The 16799-nt window shown below is 43.7% G+C and overlaps 1 protein-coding gene across 1 annotated transcript; it reads right to left on the minus strand.

Annotated features, from left to right (window-relative positions):
* Nucleotides 1-1406: 1406 nt before the first annotated feature.
* Nucleotides 1407-5911, minus strand: LOC123410466. The gene is made up of 4 exons (XM_045103414.1): nucleotides 5783-5911; nucleotides 5516-5632; nucleotides 2058-5062; nucleotides 1407-1908 (listed from the first exon to the last, which is right to left on the minus strand). Exons 2-4 carry the CDS (start codon nucleotides 5522-5524, stop codon nucleotides 1905-1907), a joined length of 3018 nt encoding a protein of 1005 aa, XP_044959349.1. The 5' UTR covers nucleotides 5525-5632; nucleotides 5783-5911; the 3' UTR covers nucleotides 1407-1904.
* Between the last annotated feature and the right edge of the window lie 10888 nt (nucleotides 5912-16799).

Here is a 16799-nt window from a genome sequence, read left to right on the forward strand (position 1 = left end):
TATCCTCGCCAATCAATATTGTTTTGAGATCCGTGCTAAATAACTAAGTTACTGCACCAGATTTTCTCTTTTTTGTTTTTTTCAAATAAAACAACGTATGAACTTCAAACTTCGCAGAACAACTTTCTAACTAGAATGTGGGAAAAAACTTTTAGAATTTTTGGTCCAACATAAATATATATAATGAGATTTTTCGGATTAAAGTATGTTACTTTTAGCATTTATGATGCACGGAAAAATAAAAAAGTTTTTCCACGTTCTAGTTAGAAAGTTTTGTTGTGCTGCAAAGTTTGAGGTTCCAATGTTGCTTTATATGGGAGAAAAAAAAAGAAAAGTGTTTGCACGAATCACGATGCAAAAATGAGTGGCTAGATAAGGAGGTGCCCCAGAGCCTATGCTCTGCTCTACAACATGTTTACCAAAAACAGAGCTAGACCAACTTGTAGAATTGTGAGAATCTTCTTGGCACTTTGTTACTAGTTCATTTGTTTGTGAATTTGTGATGGTAATTTTTCAGTTAGAGAACTGCTCAAATGAATTCAGTTTGCAGAATCTGTTGGTCGACGACATAGCATGTTCAGAAATACACAAAGATGACTCTGTTCTATTACTGCCGCAGTTTCATGGGAAGAACCGACTTCAGATATCAGTCTTAGCTCACCTTAAAACAAATTTAATGAATTGACATGAGATATGAGATATCTAGAGCATCAGCGTCCATCTATGCTACATTGACGTTGTCTCAACACAAGCTCACCTAGATACAGAGTATAGGGAACTTGTATCTGCCAAGTAGATGACAAAAACAAAAAAGAAGTTGAACTTCAACTCATATTGCGGCATCAAAATTGCATCCAAATGCTCGGACCAGCATCAGCACCAGTGTTTTCTTTACTGCTATTTTCCTTCTTTCTTTCATGATGAACAAAGTTTTGTGACTGAAGGGAAGCAGAGACGCAAGTGATATGTACTACACCGTATTATATACACTAGCCCTGTCTGTTTTTCTTGATAGCTTAGTCTCGATGCTTTCCTTCTGCAAATAACCAAATATACAGAGATGCATCGATGAGAATGATCATATGCATATGCATATGCGTGCATGCCTCTAAATATATAATCTGATCTCCAAAAACTTAATATAGTATCTGAAAAGTGTACACAAACTTCAGAGGTTACAAGCTCAATCAACATTAACCTCTTGCAGAAACTAGCCAGTAAAAAAAGAAAAACTTTTGCATAAATAGATCATTTACACCTTGTTTGAAAGGAGTAAGAAAAATCCAAACGCTAAAACGTGTACGATCTAAGGATACAGACTTATATGATCGATCATCTGCCAACACAGAACAAAGCTTGCCAGTAGAAGGAACATTAAACAACACATTTATAACAATCAACAGCGATTACAAAAATCAAACGCACAAGCTTGATCGCCATTACTTATATGGAAGTCAGAGCATAACAAATTATTACAACAAACAGCCGATAGCTCACAAATCACACACCACACAGAGAGAGCATAGCAGCAACATGAGCACACCGGGCCTCACGCCACGTAAGCTTAATGCTACTCCTATTTATTTCTGTCTTGGGCAAAGCCTGTACCCATAATCTATCAAACCAGATGATAGATACTTGCTTTGATGCATATACGGGGCCAGTCCAGCAAAGCTGACCCAATCAAACCAAACTGGAAGACGCAACATCACGTCAACCATGTACAAAGATGCAGGCACAAAGCCACACCATGGCAATGCGGATGCAGAGCACACCCCAATCAAGCAAACATGAAGTTGAAAAAAAATACAAAGCCATATACCACAGAGAAATCTTCAACTTCGTAGGTCGATATGCATATGTAGCTTGAAGCAGGCTGAAGATCAACTCAATGAAGAAATGGATCACCTACAATGCAGCATAATAAATCATCAATTATGTGATTAATCGACTATATAAATTACTGGCAGTAGGGTGGTATGCTGTACGCGGACTAAGCTGACTAGCACACAAAGTTTAGTTATAAATGAATGGAGATGTGGCCAAATATATCTCACCTGAGTACGGTTCCTCTTGGCAGCCGGGCCTTCTTGTAGTACCTCGAGTGGACCGGCTTGTAGAGCGAAGGGCAGTAGTTCACATCACCCTCTTCAAACACCAAGTTGTCCCACCAGTCCTTCTCGCAGTCCACCTTGGGACATTGCTTGCCAATGACAGGCAGGCGCCTAAGGCGCCAGCAGCCCCGTATCTTGATAGTCTCGAGCTTTGGTGCTAACATCTTTTTTCCACAGATGAGCTGCAACTTGGGGAGATCATGTAGGTTGATGTGCTTCAGCTCGGGGAAATTTATAATTGTTTGCTTCTCTTGGCGCTGAGGGTCCAAAGGGAAGATCTCAACAAGATCACCACAACACACGATCTCGAGGGTTTGTAGGCGAGGTAAGGTAGTCATATGTGTGGATAAGGGGAGCACATGTATGAGCCTGGGGCAATAGTCTAGGTGCAAGAATTCTAGGTCTTGAAAGGAACTTTTTTGTGGTTGGAAACTTACACTCCACTTCCAGATGTAGCGCACCTTTGGGAGCTTGGATGCCCAGAATGTGGTCAACATAGAAAAGCAATGGAACCACCAATTTTCATCATCACTTGGTGTGGGAGTAGCAAAGACAGAGCTTAGCTTGGGGCACCTCTCAACTTGACACCATTTAAGGTAGGTCCATGATGTATAGTTAACTAGTGGGACTGGGATGCTAGTGATGGAAAAGCTGTCATGCACATGCAACTTCTTAGCATGGTTGCATATAAATTTAGGGATTAAAGCAGCTCTAGTACTAGTTCCTTGGGTGCTGCCCTGCTGCTGCAGCAATCCACTTTCCATCCCCAGTTCATCTTGTAGGTGGACATACCAGTCCTTGAATCTATCAACAGCAAGGGCAGGCGCACCAGCCCACATCCACCTGATAGCACCTCCATTAGTATCAACATCATTTAGGTAGTCTTGAAAGATTACATCTCTTGCATAGAAATAATGACCAGGCTGTCTAATTCCTTGAACACATTCACTGTCACCAACAACATCAGTACTTGCAGAAGATGAAGCCATCTCCATACATCCACCCCCGGAGTCGAAATATTCTTTGAAGGGCGCTAGGGACCTAAGGAGCCTTGCATCCCTTGTAGAGATGTACCAATCAAAGGATCTAGCTGGTTTTTCAGCAGGAATTGCAGATGATCCTATAGCAGCACTAGTCTCCTTGCTCTTTTCTTCCCAATTAGCTTGGCCAGATGATGCAGATCTGATGGTGCTGATGTGAAACAACTCCAAATTCCTTGTACTTTTGCCAGCTGGTGGCCATTGTATTGATTTCAGTTTCTCGCAGCCTAGTAGGATGAGCTGCTTGAGGTTCACTGCTACCATTTCTCTGAGGTCGACGGTCTTCACTTCTGTGCCTGAGAGGTCCAACTCCTCGAGGGCCCCCATCAAGCCTCTCAGTAACACACTATTCAATTTAGCAAGGCCCTGGAAGGAGATGCTTGATATCTTAGCAATAACAACATCACTGATAATGAAGCTAAATGACTCAAGCAATGGGGGCAGAGCATCAGGGACAACTTGTTCCAACCCAACACAGTTCTCAAGGATGACTGCCGTAAGGTGGATGGCTCTCGACATGTTAAGGGTTGGCCATTGCATGGCTATTTCTGTGGTAGAGTCTGGGTCGGCTGCTACTCGGAGCTTGACAAGGCTAGCTTTACTGCCACATAGATCAACTATCCTCCAATCCTTGATTCCCTCCACATTCAGTTCCCTGAGTTCATCCATCAAACACATAAAAAAAATTGAGTACCAGTCTGTATGCCTCAGGTCCAACACCCACAGCTTCTGGAAACATGATTCATTTTGGTTGTTGCCTTCATGTTCCTCACCTCTCACATCTGTGCAATGGTCCAGCAGGAGGAATCTTAGGTGGATGCAACAGAGGAAGGGAGGAGATGTGAAACTGAAGGTGCACCAAGACAGATGTAACACACGCAGTCTATTGTTGTGTGGGAACATGACAGCTGGTAATATCACCCTCCTACCATCTGATTTATCTTCTAGGAGGAAGAAAGATGTCGCCTCAGGAGGCAACTCAACAATGTCATCATGTAGCAGGGCTTGCTGTGTGACGGCGACCCAACGGTCTTTAGGACTGGAAATGCGAACACCAGTATCTGCCATGTAGGTAGTAGACTCCATAATCCAATCCAAGTGTATGTTTCTCTTCAAAGCATTGCCAACCTCCCATGCCGATGTATCTCCTTGATCTTGTATAATCCCGTCGCTTACCCAATAGTTTGAAGCATGCATCTCCCAGTCGATATGACTCACAAGTCTTCGTGCCCAAACATATTGGAAGCACTCGGCTATCTTATCAGGATCAAGAATACCGACACGCTTGGCAACCTCCGCGGACTCTTCATGCAATACATGATAGTGCAAGTCTTCACTTCCCATGTAAACATCAACCTTGTTGTTGCCAAGTTGAAGCCCCAGATTTTCATAGAGCAGATGAAAACCCCCACCCCAGGTCCACACCACTTTGTTACTCAAAAATGTTGTTACAGGGATGCCACACTCGTATAGATCAATGTAGTGTTTGCTCCCGTTGTGGAAAAACACCACAAATGTACTGCTAGCAAGCTTTCTGAAGATCTCCTCTCTGACATCAAATAAAATCCCTCTAGAGCCTTGGTCTATCCCATTGAAATCATCCTCCTCATCATACTGATCAAAGATGGCCATCACCGACTGGGGAAGCTCTAGCTCCTCGGCAACTGCCTTTTGCAGGGCTCTCATGCTTTGCCACAATGTGCAATCCACGTGGACAACCTTGTCAAATTTCCTTCCTTTAGCAGCCAGTGATTTCAGACGTTGGGCTGCCACTCTGAGAGCAGCAGATGCCCCGAGTGCACACCAGCCATCGAAGTAGATATTTCTTTCATGTTTGCTGATGCCATCCAGAATACCGAGTATCTCTCCTGCTGCAGCATCGATGGTATTTGCCTTGATAGCGATGGCCTGTAAAGTGTATAATAATCACTGAATGAGGTTCATCAATTTTACCTTTGTTTATTTTTCACTACTTTGTTTCAAGTTGTAAGGCACATTTTTAACTATATAGGGACAGGACATATATAAGAACAACAAAGATAATACTACCTCTGTCTCAGATTATAAGACGTTTTTGGTAGGCTATTTAGCCTACTAAAATGTCTTACAATTTGGGCCATAGGAAGTAGTTAATTATACTCTTTATGCTTTTTTTTGTAAACATTCTGTTACGACTATATAGGTGTTTTATAATGCCTGCAATCAAACACTTAAACTTGATTGTGTACAATTTACTATCATCTAAATTCATAAAAGAACAATGGCTAATGTATGTATAGATACAAAATCATGGGAGCGAAGGGAGTCATATAAAAACAATGGCTAATGTATGTATAGATACAAAATGAATGGATTACGTACCCACACCATGATGTATTGAATTGATCTTCAGGTTCATTTGGAGTTGAATTGGATTGTTTAATCTAACCCATGATCTGAAGGATCCGCAGCAAAGACTCCAGCTGGCTTAATTCGTTCCTGCATATGTGTAGGATCGATGCAATCATTTGGACAAGTTACAAGATGATCCCTAGCTCGTTATAAAGTCTTTCAAAAGCTAGGCAAATTTGCAGAAGCACTCCGCAGATCATATAGTACCTATATAAATGATTGGCACAGTAACATTACCTTGATTGTGGCGCAGCTGGACTGAACCAGTACAAGTTTAGCTAAGACGAATCCAAACAGATCGATCAGGTGGACCAGAAAACTAGACACAGAATGGAATAGATACACCAAGCTCTTGCCCAGGCGTGCATACATAGTAGTATTCCTTGGCTTTGCTTTGCTGCTTTACTCTTCTGCCAAGCTGTCAAAATTCTTTGCTCACAGCACACTCTACTCTCTAGCTCCTTCCATCTGTCATCATCAGATTCTTTGCTTGCTAAGTTTAAAGACCACAAAGGTAAAGGTAAAGATAAAGTTAGGCTACGGGTGACCCTACTTGTGATCGAGCATTTTTTTTTATCTAGCAGTGGGATCATGGTTGTACGTGCCTACATAATACTGGGCTTGTGCCAAATTTGAGATCAGGCCGACCGAGAAAAGTCGAAACCAATTGTACAAAAATAATAAGAAGAAACCAAACAAAGGACGCCACTGGAAAATCAGGCGAAGGCACAGGTTCAGGCACACAGACTTGAAAAGCAACGGCAGGAGAGCTACTGCTGAAACGGCGCACCAGTTGGCACGTCCACTGCCTGACGACACCTTAATTAGTGGGATCGAAGACAATGTTCTTTGCTCTCGTTTCTTCACAGAAGATGATGTATCGGTTAGCACGGCATTGCGCATTCGATTTGATGAGCCTGAAGTCGAGCACAAACTTGTCCCTGTGGGTGGTGTGCCTGAGATGGCACAACACATTGTCGACGTTCCTGTTGCATGATGTCGAGAGCCGTCTCCACCTTCTCGGTGGCATGCATAATTGCGACAGCACATAGCCGAGGATATCCTGCACGCCATTAACAAGTACTCCCTCCGTCCCAAAATAAGTGTCTTAAACTTAGTACAAATTTATACTAGAGCTAGTACAAAGTTAAGACAGTCATTTTGGGATAGAGGGAGTACTTCCTCCATTCCTAAATATAAGTTCTTTTAGATGTTTTACTATAAAACTACATACAAATGTAAATAGCATACTTTACAGTATTGTTTCACTCATTTTATGCCGTATATAGCCTTCTAGTGAAATCCTTAAAAAAAATTATATTTAAGAATAGAGGAAGTATTACTAAATGAGAGATTCCGGCCGCCAAACCAATTTACTTATCCATGCGTAGGTGATTGAGTTAACCCCCCGGCCTCCCTTTCTGAAATCTGAAATCAGAAATGAAAAAGTAAAAGTGTGCACCACCACGGCTGGCTGCACCCATTCACATCAAGCAGATGGTGAAGCTGCACAGTCTTCTTCTTCTTGTTCTTCTTCAACCAACATAAATTGCCATAGAAAAATGTTCAATTTGCTATGGTAAAAAAAATCCGACGTCACATTTGTAGTGAGGTCCTAAATAAGAACTAAACTATAATTATTGTGTAAGCATTATTTGGGGCAAACGAGTGTCCCGACACTGTCACACATATGGGTGCATGCAGCATGTGGTTTAGGTTTTGATTTTATTTGATGCGGTGTGGCACATAGTTATCCGAGGACAAGATATTTAATTTCATGTCTAATAGATGTGTACGTACAAATCCGCCACACGACGGTGGCCCCGCACATGCCTGCGGTCCATCTGTCATGGACAGCTCAAGTTGCCCGGACGCGCATCGTCCGAACAGATTGGACGACGCGAAGAGTCAAGGAAGCTCCCCATGGCATGCCACCTAGAAACAGGCAGCACAAAGGGCTCACCCTTGAAGGCCCTAGTAGGCGGGTACTCTATCATCCTTTAGGCGGGTACTCCAACATCCCGGAAGGCCTCCACGACAGCACAATGGTATGCTTGTCAAAGAACATTTATAAATTTTAAGCTTTTAATGTGATACGCTTTTTTTTCCTTTCTTTCTTTATTTCTACACTAGTAGAAAATGGCCCATTTATCCCGGTTCCAGAGACCCATTAGCCCCGATTCTGGAACCGGGACTAAAGGGTCGGGACTAAAGCTCAAAACCTTTAGTCCCGGTTCGCTTACAAACCGAGACAGAAGGGTCTCCATGTGGCCATTGCGGGGAGCCCGGGCAGGAGGACCTTTAGTCCTGGTTGGCCGCACCAACCGGGATCAAAGGGCATCCACGCGTCGGCATTTGGCAGGAGCTGGGATTTTTGTTTTTTTAAGAGGGGGGGGGGGTTGGGTGTTTTGGAGGGTTAATTTAGGGGTTTCATATTGTGTTAGCTAGCTAATAGAGAGAGGTGTCCTCTCTTTCTTCGTGCTTGATCGATGCTAGCTACTATACATATAGAGATAACTCGACGCTAGCTAATAAGAAAATGAAGGAAACCATTAATTACACAAGATAGTCATGCTGAACATATATAGAGAAAAGTGACATCTCTTTCTCCGTGCTTGGTCGAACAACAAGTTTTCATATATCTATCCGACGCTACAACATATATACAATATAACACCTTTTACAACCCTAACATCATCTACCTAAGATCCAATCACAAATCCACATGGTATTCTCCGTCTTTAGGTATGACGTGCTCAAGAAAGAATCCTGCCAATTCCTCTTGAATTGCTCGTATGCGATCATATGGTAGGAGTTCATCCCGCATCTGCCAGATCTAATTTAAAAAATGGGGTCAATACATGCATATATATATGAATAAAACTCAACACAATTGATGGTAACATATAAAATAAAATTGTGAATATTACTTACGTACTTGAAATTGTTTGTCAGAGAAGTCCCGCTCAAAGGTCGAGTGGCAAATGAACTCGCGTACATAGTATGCACATAAAACAGCCCCTTCTTCCTGGTACAAACACTTTACGAGAATAGAGTTCAATCAAACTGATAAACAAGCATGGTAATGATAGATTGATGAAAATTTGAATCAATTAAAGATGCGCGAAACTAGCTAGTACTACTTACTTTGGGGTGCGTAAATCACAACTCTTTGTTTAGACCGGGACCTTTTTGGTGAACTTCTTCCAAACCCTGCTAGGCAAAGAAAAAGATTACTTGATATCAGTAAATTAACGAAAGTTGCATGCCGATATGGTCCCGGTATTGACTGAACTTACTTCTTGAGCATTGCAGTCATGTCCGCATAACCCTCAGGATCTTTACGTTTCGAGTCTAAGACAGTTACTAATGCTCTTCAAGCTTAATGAATAGCAGAATAAAGTGGAAACTGTGCACGCATATATAACTCATCAATTAGATTACTTAACCTCGAGTAAGCGAAACCGAGTATAGAGAGAAGACAACAACACCCATTTGAAGTTGTAAGGAAACAATATTTCCTTTTTGTTTTGATGTATAAGTAACGTCTTTAACAAGTTTTCATCGGTCTCTTTGATTGAGTTTCGTACCGTCCATTCATTTACTGCATCTGGCCTAATGAACCCAACATCGAAAATTCCTGCTTTTTTGCATTAGATGATCTTCAATCTACATAATATAATGAGGATACTTATATATACAAGCAATGAACAAGTTGAGCTAGAGACTTAACTATAGAAGTAATACTTACAGACAATAGGAAGTCATGAGTTGTTTGTCGAGGGCTAGTTGATTGTATAACTGAAATAACTCCACAAATTCAATAGGCATCATGGAAAGTCCAATGAATTCGTACTCTGGTTTCACTGCCACATACATAGTGTCTTTCCCAGACTCCCTGCAGGTTTCCATGTACCACTCATGTAATTTGTGCATCATCGTTGTTAGAGGATGATGACCAGGTTTGACGAGAGGCTTCCCGTGCACGTATTTATATTGTTCTTTTGTTACCTCATCTGTTTCAAAAATTACATCATCCCCCAAGTAATCACCAGGATTGGTATCGGGCACCATCCCCGGAGGATTAGAGACGATATCGCTAGACACCTTGAGCGGGGGGCATGGTTGCTTCTCCTGTTCGCCGAGCTGGGGAATGGTTTTCCCACTTCTTCGTTCTGCTAACCTTGCATCACTGGAAGTACTTCCCGACCGCCGCGCTGCTGCATATGTCTTTTTAAGAATGCGGTCATAGTTGGAATCCAGCGGAGGCGGTGGTGGTCGCTTCAGGGCATTGATAGTGCGCGTCACTTTCACCGGATCTAGCTTCTCCTTCGAAGGTGGAGTTTTATTTGAAAAATGGTGCCTCAATTGGGCACGACATATGTCCTCATTTTCCTGCGCGGTCCTCTCATATGGTAACTTTTCCAGAGGCTTGAGAGATGGACCGTATCTCCCGCCTCTGCTTGTACTGCTAGCTGGCGGAGCGGCGGCGTCTCCCTTCCGTCGTTGCTGACGAGGCAGAGAAGGACGTGGGCTGCTCTGACGCATTGGAGGAGCCGGAGCGACGGCGTCTGTCTTCCGCCGTTGCCGACGAGGTGAAGGAGGAGGCGGTCTACTCTGACACGCCGGAGTAGGCGAAGGAGGAGGCGGAGTGCCCTCACGCGTCGGAGGATCCGGAGAAGGAGGCGGAGTGCCCTGATCACTCGCCGGAGGAGGAGGAGGAGGAGGCGGAGTGCCCTGACCCGGTGGTGGCGGAGGAGGAGGCGGAGGCATCTAGTTTGGAAGCTTGATGTACTCCTTCTGCCATAGACATGTACTCCTCACAGCACAAACCAGCTGATTCTCTCCTTCACCATTAGGGTGGTCAAGCTCGAGCTCCTCAAATCCCTCCACCATCACAACATCATAGCCATGTGGAATCGGAAGGCAATGAAAAGTTCTGTTGGGTTGAGGAGGTGCAAGAGAGCCGACAACCGCCTTCAAAGTGAGGTTCCAACATTTCGTCATAAGCTCTCAATGTTGAGCCTCCGTGATAGTATCCACGGGGTAGCTAAGAGTCGAGAAGTCAGGCTGAACGGGCTCCGTGGAAGCCACATTGCTTCTCCATTGAGATGGCGGGGTACCTTCTGGGGTAGCTTCGTGCCGTTGAGATGGTTGACCGGTAGCTCGGTGGCTCTCAAGTTCCTCTAACTTTTGTAGTCTTGCATTGATCTTCTGCATGTCGCTCAACTCTGCTTTCCTATTTCTCTCCCGGCTTCTATAACCGCCTACGTCGGGAAACCCAACCTTCCACGGAACGGAGCCTGGTGTGCCTCGTGTTCGTCCAGGGTGCTCAACATTCCCTAGGGCCTCAGTCAGCTCGTCCTTCCCTCTGTCGGAAATGAACGTCCCTTCCTGCGTTGCGGTGATATACTTCTAAAGCTTCTTGATGGGTATTGCAAGTTTCTCGTCCGTCCAACGGAACTTCCCTATTTCAGGGTCCAAAGTTCCCCCAACTCCAAAGAACCAAGTCCTTGAACGGTCTGGCCAGCTCCATGTCTGTGGTTCGACCCCTTTAGCAATCAGGTCATTCTCAGCTTTGTCCCACAACGGACGGGCTTTGAGGGTAGCCACCTGACCCCGTGTGATGGTGATACTGCTTCGTTGCAGCATTGTTCTTGTTTGTCTTTGACATTTTCTTACTGTTGTCCGATGTCTTGTAGGCCATAAATGCGGGCAAGTGATCTCTTATCTTCTCAAATCGGTCGATGAATTCTGGAGTCTTCCCTTTGTCGATAAACTATGATTTCAACTCCTTCTTCCACCTCCTGAATAGATCTGCCATCTTATTAAGAGCACACGCCTTGACCAGTGGCTCTATAACTGGCTTATTCAGATCCTCCTCTAGCGGTAGGGTGAAATTTTCCTTCAGCACGGTCCAAAGATCATCTTTCTGTCTATCGGTGACATAATCACCTTCAGGGACGTCGTCACCCTTAGCCTTATTCCATTGCTTCATGCTGATCGGGATGTTGTCCCTAACAATAGCTCCGCACTGAGCAGAAAATGCGTCCTTGGTCCTCTTGGGTTGAATCGCTAGGCCATCATCCGCGAGTGTTGTGATCGTGAACCTTTCATCCTTGCGCATCCTTCTCTTCGGGCCTCGTCTCGTTACCGAAGTTTGGTTTGATCCAGAGGGATATAAAAGAAGAAAGAAGAGTTAATATATGTACATACCAAAATAATTAATGCATCAATTACCTAGTCAGCACATGCTTAATTAATATATATACCTCGCCGGACTTTGCAATAGCTCCCTCCTTCGTTCGGTCAACGGAGCCATCATCATGGTCTCCTTCTTCCTCCAGCATTCGGTCACTAGAGCCATCATGATCATGTCCTTCCTCCTCCATTGTTCGATCACCCGAGCCGTCATCCTCTCTTTCTAGACCATCGGTGTCACTGAGATACGACAAGACATCACGTCCGTCGAGGACTATCTCCCCCAACAATTGTTCTTGTTCCAAGTCTCTTTGATCCATAGTTTCTGCAAACATTTCAGCTCCTTGTATGAATAACCGAATTACACAAACTTGTATGTTTTAAACATGCACAATACATTTTCTTTGGTTCCCATTAATATTGGCCAAAAAAGTTCCATCACTATATGATTTATGTTTTGTGAATGAATGAATCGGGACTTGACAATGCATTCCCATGACTTACAAGATATAGCTTGAGAGTGCTTTCAAGGGAAGGGAAGCAAGAAGAAAACCCTTGCCAAGTGTTAGCGATTTGACATGAATTGAATGTGCCAAGTGTAACCTGATTCAATATCAAGGTGAGGCATGGCAAATTGCTAGTCGAGTAGAAAGCACAAAAGGATATTTTGGAGTTGGACTCCCTGAATATATTGCAGATTTTGTGCCGGTGTATATGTTTACCAAAAACTTCCTCGTAGCTTCGTGCTATTAGAGATAATTATTGTCAATATGTTCTATAGTTTGTGGTATCTTCCCTGGAATGAAAACCTGAACCATGGAGTAGTGTTGTGACAAGTAGTGACACCACCAAATGCAGATTTCATTTTAAGATGAGCAACAGTATAACAACGAACAACATGCATGCAAAGAAAAGAAAACTATTTGCTTAACTGAATTATTGCACCCAATAAGAAAAATGCATGCATCTTGACAGTATTTTTTTCACTTGCCCCAGCAAGAACTGAACTTTGGTTAATTGAATCATTAACTACCGAGCTGTCCAGATAATCTACAAAGTTTTTAGTATCAAATTATATTCAGTATAAGGACCTTGCATATAAGCATTCTACACACAGGAGTACTACTTATCTTGATGAATATAAACCACACAAGAATCATACTAGATTCAGACTAGATTTACAGTAAATTTGTTGAGCAAGATTCTGTTTCAAAAAATCTAATCTGAATTTACATTGTTTGTTGATGAGGTTAAAATCTTCAGTCAAGGTTAAAATTTAAGAATTTGTGACTTTTAGAGATGATGTAACTGCACTCTAGAGATGCAAATTTTGCCAGCAGACAATGAGTGTGTGCTGAAGGTGTAGGTACACTATTTGCTCAGGTTCAGGCACACTCAGTCAGCAAACAATCCATATCGACTGATCAAACAACTGATCATGTAACTGCACTATTTGCTCGCAGATTATTTTCAACCAAATCAAACTGTACACAATTAAAAAATTTAGGCAGACGCGGCGGCGACGACGCGACAAGCAGAGCGCGACCGGGGCGGCGGCACGACAAGCAGAGCGCGGGCGGCGTCGGCATCGCGGCGGGCGGCGGCGTCGGGGCGCGGGGAGGGGGAGAGGAGAGAAGGGGAACGACGCAGCGGCTCACAGTGGGATCGAGGACGGTGTCGGGGCAGGGCTCGATAGCGACGACGGTGAGGTGGAGCAGCATATGGCGTCGGGGCAGGCCTTGGCGGGGACGGTGACGAGGAGCAGCCTCGGGGCGTCGGGCAGAGAAGAACAAGTGATTTCAAGAAACTGCAAAGTATGGGCTTATATACACAGAGCATTGGTCTCGGTTGGTGGCACAAACCGGGACTAATGCAACCTCGCTAGCCGAAGGGCGTCGATAGTTGTATATAAGCGGTGGTGCGCCTCCCCTTTTGAGCTCCTCTCTAATGCAGACCTACGAGCCTAAAAGCTTCTCTTTTCCAGTGGGCCTACTGTGCCTGCTGTGGGCCTACATTCTGGCCCAACTAACAGATCCCGGTAGGTGGCATTTTTTTCCAGTACTTTTGTTTTATTTTTTTCTTTATTTATTTTCTTTTCTTTCTACTTACAGCTAAATACTTAGATTTTTGGAGTGATTCTTTTTGCTTTAGGTCGCAAAAATTATATACTTTTTGTTAGTGCCATTAGTTTTCAAATTTGAATAGTTTAAATTTGAATTGTCTGAAATTTGTGTGAATCACTAGTTTGTGAATAACTTTACTTTAAAAATAGATTTTTGAGTGATTCTTTTTCCTGCTATTTAATATTAGTGTTTTTAATCATTATATTCAATTTGGTAATTTTTATGTTAATTTAAACGAGCGTTTTAATATAAAACAGATTTTGTTATTTTAGTTTGCTATTAAAGTTGCATGTAAAAAAAATCTGGTGTCAATATTCAAAGATTGCATATAAATCATATCACTGGCATTTAAAATACACCTGATGGTTTTCCCTGAAAATACAAAATACAAAGATTGCATATAAAATGAGTAAGAACTTGAACTTGAAATGTTTGCTTATATTTTGTTGCAGCCATGCCCTTTTTATTCACCCATAATTGATTTACAAGTGACGAACATCATCATCATCAACACTAAAACCAAAACTTTCCCTAGACATACTAAAACCAAAACTTTCCCTAGACATACATATTGTAGATTTAGGTACAAATTTTCCCTAGACATACATATTGTAGATTTTTTTTCTAAAACAAATTGTATGTCTTCGGTGAGGAGGGATCCGGTGCGGAGGTGGGGAGGGCTCCGGGGGAGGTGGGGAGGGCTGCGGTGAGGGAGGGCTCGGGGGGGGGGGGCGCTCCGAGGGATGTGGGGAGGACTCCGGTGGAGGTGGGCTCCGGGGGAGGTGGGGAGGGCTCCGGTGGGGGAGGGCTTCGGTGGGGGCAGCGGGGGAGGGCTTCGGCGGCGGCGGCCGCAACACGGGGAGTTGAGCACGCATGGGAGAGCGGGAGAGGGAATGAGTGGAGGGACAGGGGGAGTTAGTGGATTTTGGGTAGGGTTAATCGTAGGTAGGAGTAGCGCTGGATTAGCTCTAGCGCTACCGCAGTAGCAGTAGCGCTCGAGCTAACCCAACGCTACTGCTAAATGACCTAGGTTATATAACAGTAGCGCTCGTTTAGCTACTTCTAAGTTATCAGTAGCGCTGGCGCCAAACCAGCGCTACTGATAACTTTATTTTCTTTATTGCTTTTCTTTATTAATTTCTTTTAGTTATTTTTCTTTATTATTTTATTTTTATTACCTTTCCATTTTTTTATTTTCCTTTCCTTTTCTTTTTCTTTTGTATTGCTTTCTCCCTTTTTGTTTTTTTGTTTTTCTCCCGACGGCCTCTAGCACACATGGAGTCGATGACGAGAACATCTCCCTCCCACACTACGCGAATATTACCGGAACCATGTGTTATTACATACAAAAATACGTACATATATATGAATGATTGTTTCTCAGCTGCGTCGAAGACGTTTCACGTTGAGATTCTTCCTTTTCTTTTTAGTTGTCTTGATTTTTCTTTTCCGGCACCATGGAGTACGATATTTCTTAGGTAATGTAGTCTAGATTCTTATTTTCACGTATGCTTCATCGTCATTGTCATCTTCCCTCATCGGGTTGCCGTATTGGTCGTAGTCTTCCTCGTTGGCGACTCTATCGATTCCGACGATGTTTCTTTTGCCTCTCCTCACGAGAACACGGCTAGGATTGGCCGGGTCGGTTATGAAGAAGCATTGTGTCACGTGCTTAGCGTGTATCCATGGCTCAGTTTTAGCGATGACATTAACGTTGACGGTAACACTCTTTGCGCTGGGTATAGACATGGTCGTGAAATACTTGTTTTCTCTTACAACAGCCTTAGCCCACCTGACACGGAACATCGTCGCATCGTGCTTTCCAGCATAGTTAAGCTCCCACATCTCTTCGACCCTTCCGTAGAATCTTTCAGTTGTGCTGTTGGAGTCGATCGCGCATTCAGTCGTCACCCCTGAGTTCTGGTAATCACTGTTCATGTCTTTGGCCTCTGTGTAGAACGTGTACCCATTGATATCGTATGCCTCATAGGACAAGAGTTTGGACGCGGGGCCCTTTGCTAAGACGTGTATGAGAAAACCGTTCGCACTTCCCTCTTCAGGGGGATTAGCACGAACCTGCTCTCTGAACCAACGCAAGAAAGTGGCATTGTGCACTATAGTAACTTCGTCGTCCGTCTTGCGCATCCCCTGATCACGGTACTTCTTTGCGATGATTTCTTTGTGCAGTGTTACATAATCATCTACCACATCTAGGTGTTGTAGCACTATTAAGTTAGCCCTGTCAAAGTCATCCCGTCGATCCGAGAGTCCACGTGCAATTCCCTTCGGCCGTTATTGTGACCTTCTTAGCGAGCCTCCCATGGTACTTCTTGACGGGCAAACCAACAACAGGGTCTTCTTTACCCATATAATTCTGCAAAAGGAGATGCACTCTTGGGTCAGATACCTTGTACAATGCCCCCCTCGGGACGGGCCATGTTACGAACAAATCCCTTGATCACCCCATTCATCCTCTCCAACAACATCATGCTCTGAAGGAATGTCGGCCCGAGGTCGATGATCTCGTCCACGATGTGGACACACAGATGCACCATGATGTCAAAGAATGTGGGCGGGAAGTACATCTCAAACTCACATAATATGACAACGATCTCTTCCTGTAGCCTTCGCAGCTACTTCACACTTATGGACTTTCGAGAGATAACGTCGAAGAAGTTGCACTGACCAGTAAGTGTCTCATGGACGTGCTTGTCCATTATCCCTCTAATGGAAACCGGGAATATCTGCGTCATCATCACGTGACAGTCATGAGACTTCATCCCGTTGAACCTGTTCTTCTTGGTGTCTAGAAATATGCTTATCTTCCCACAGTAACCGGAACTAAATTTGATTCACGTAAGGCACTTGACAAATTGATCGATCTCTTTTGGACTTAAGGTGAAGCAAGAAGGGGGGCAACAATTCTGCTC

This window comes from Hordeum vulgare, chromosome 7H (assembly GCF_904849725.1).
Source record: "Hordeum vulgare subsp. vulgare chromosome 7H, MorexV3_pseudomolecules_assembly, whole genome shotgun sequence".
Classification (NCBI taxonomy): Eukaryota; Viridiplantae; Streptophyta; class Magnoliopsida; order Poales; family Poaceae; genus Hordeum; species Hordeum vulgare.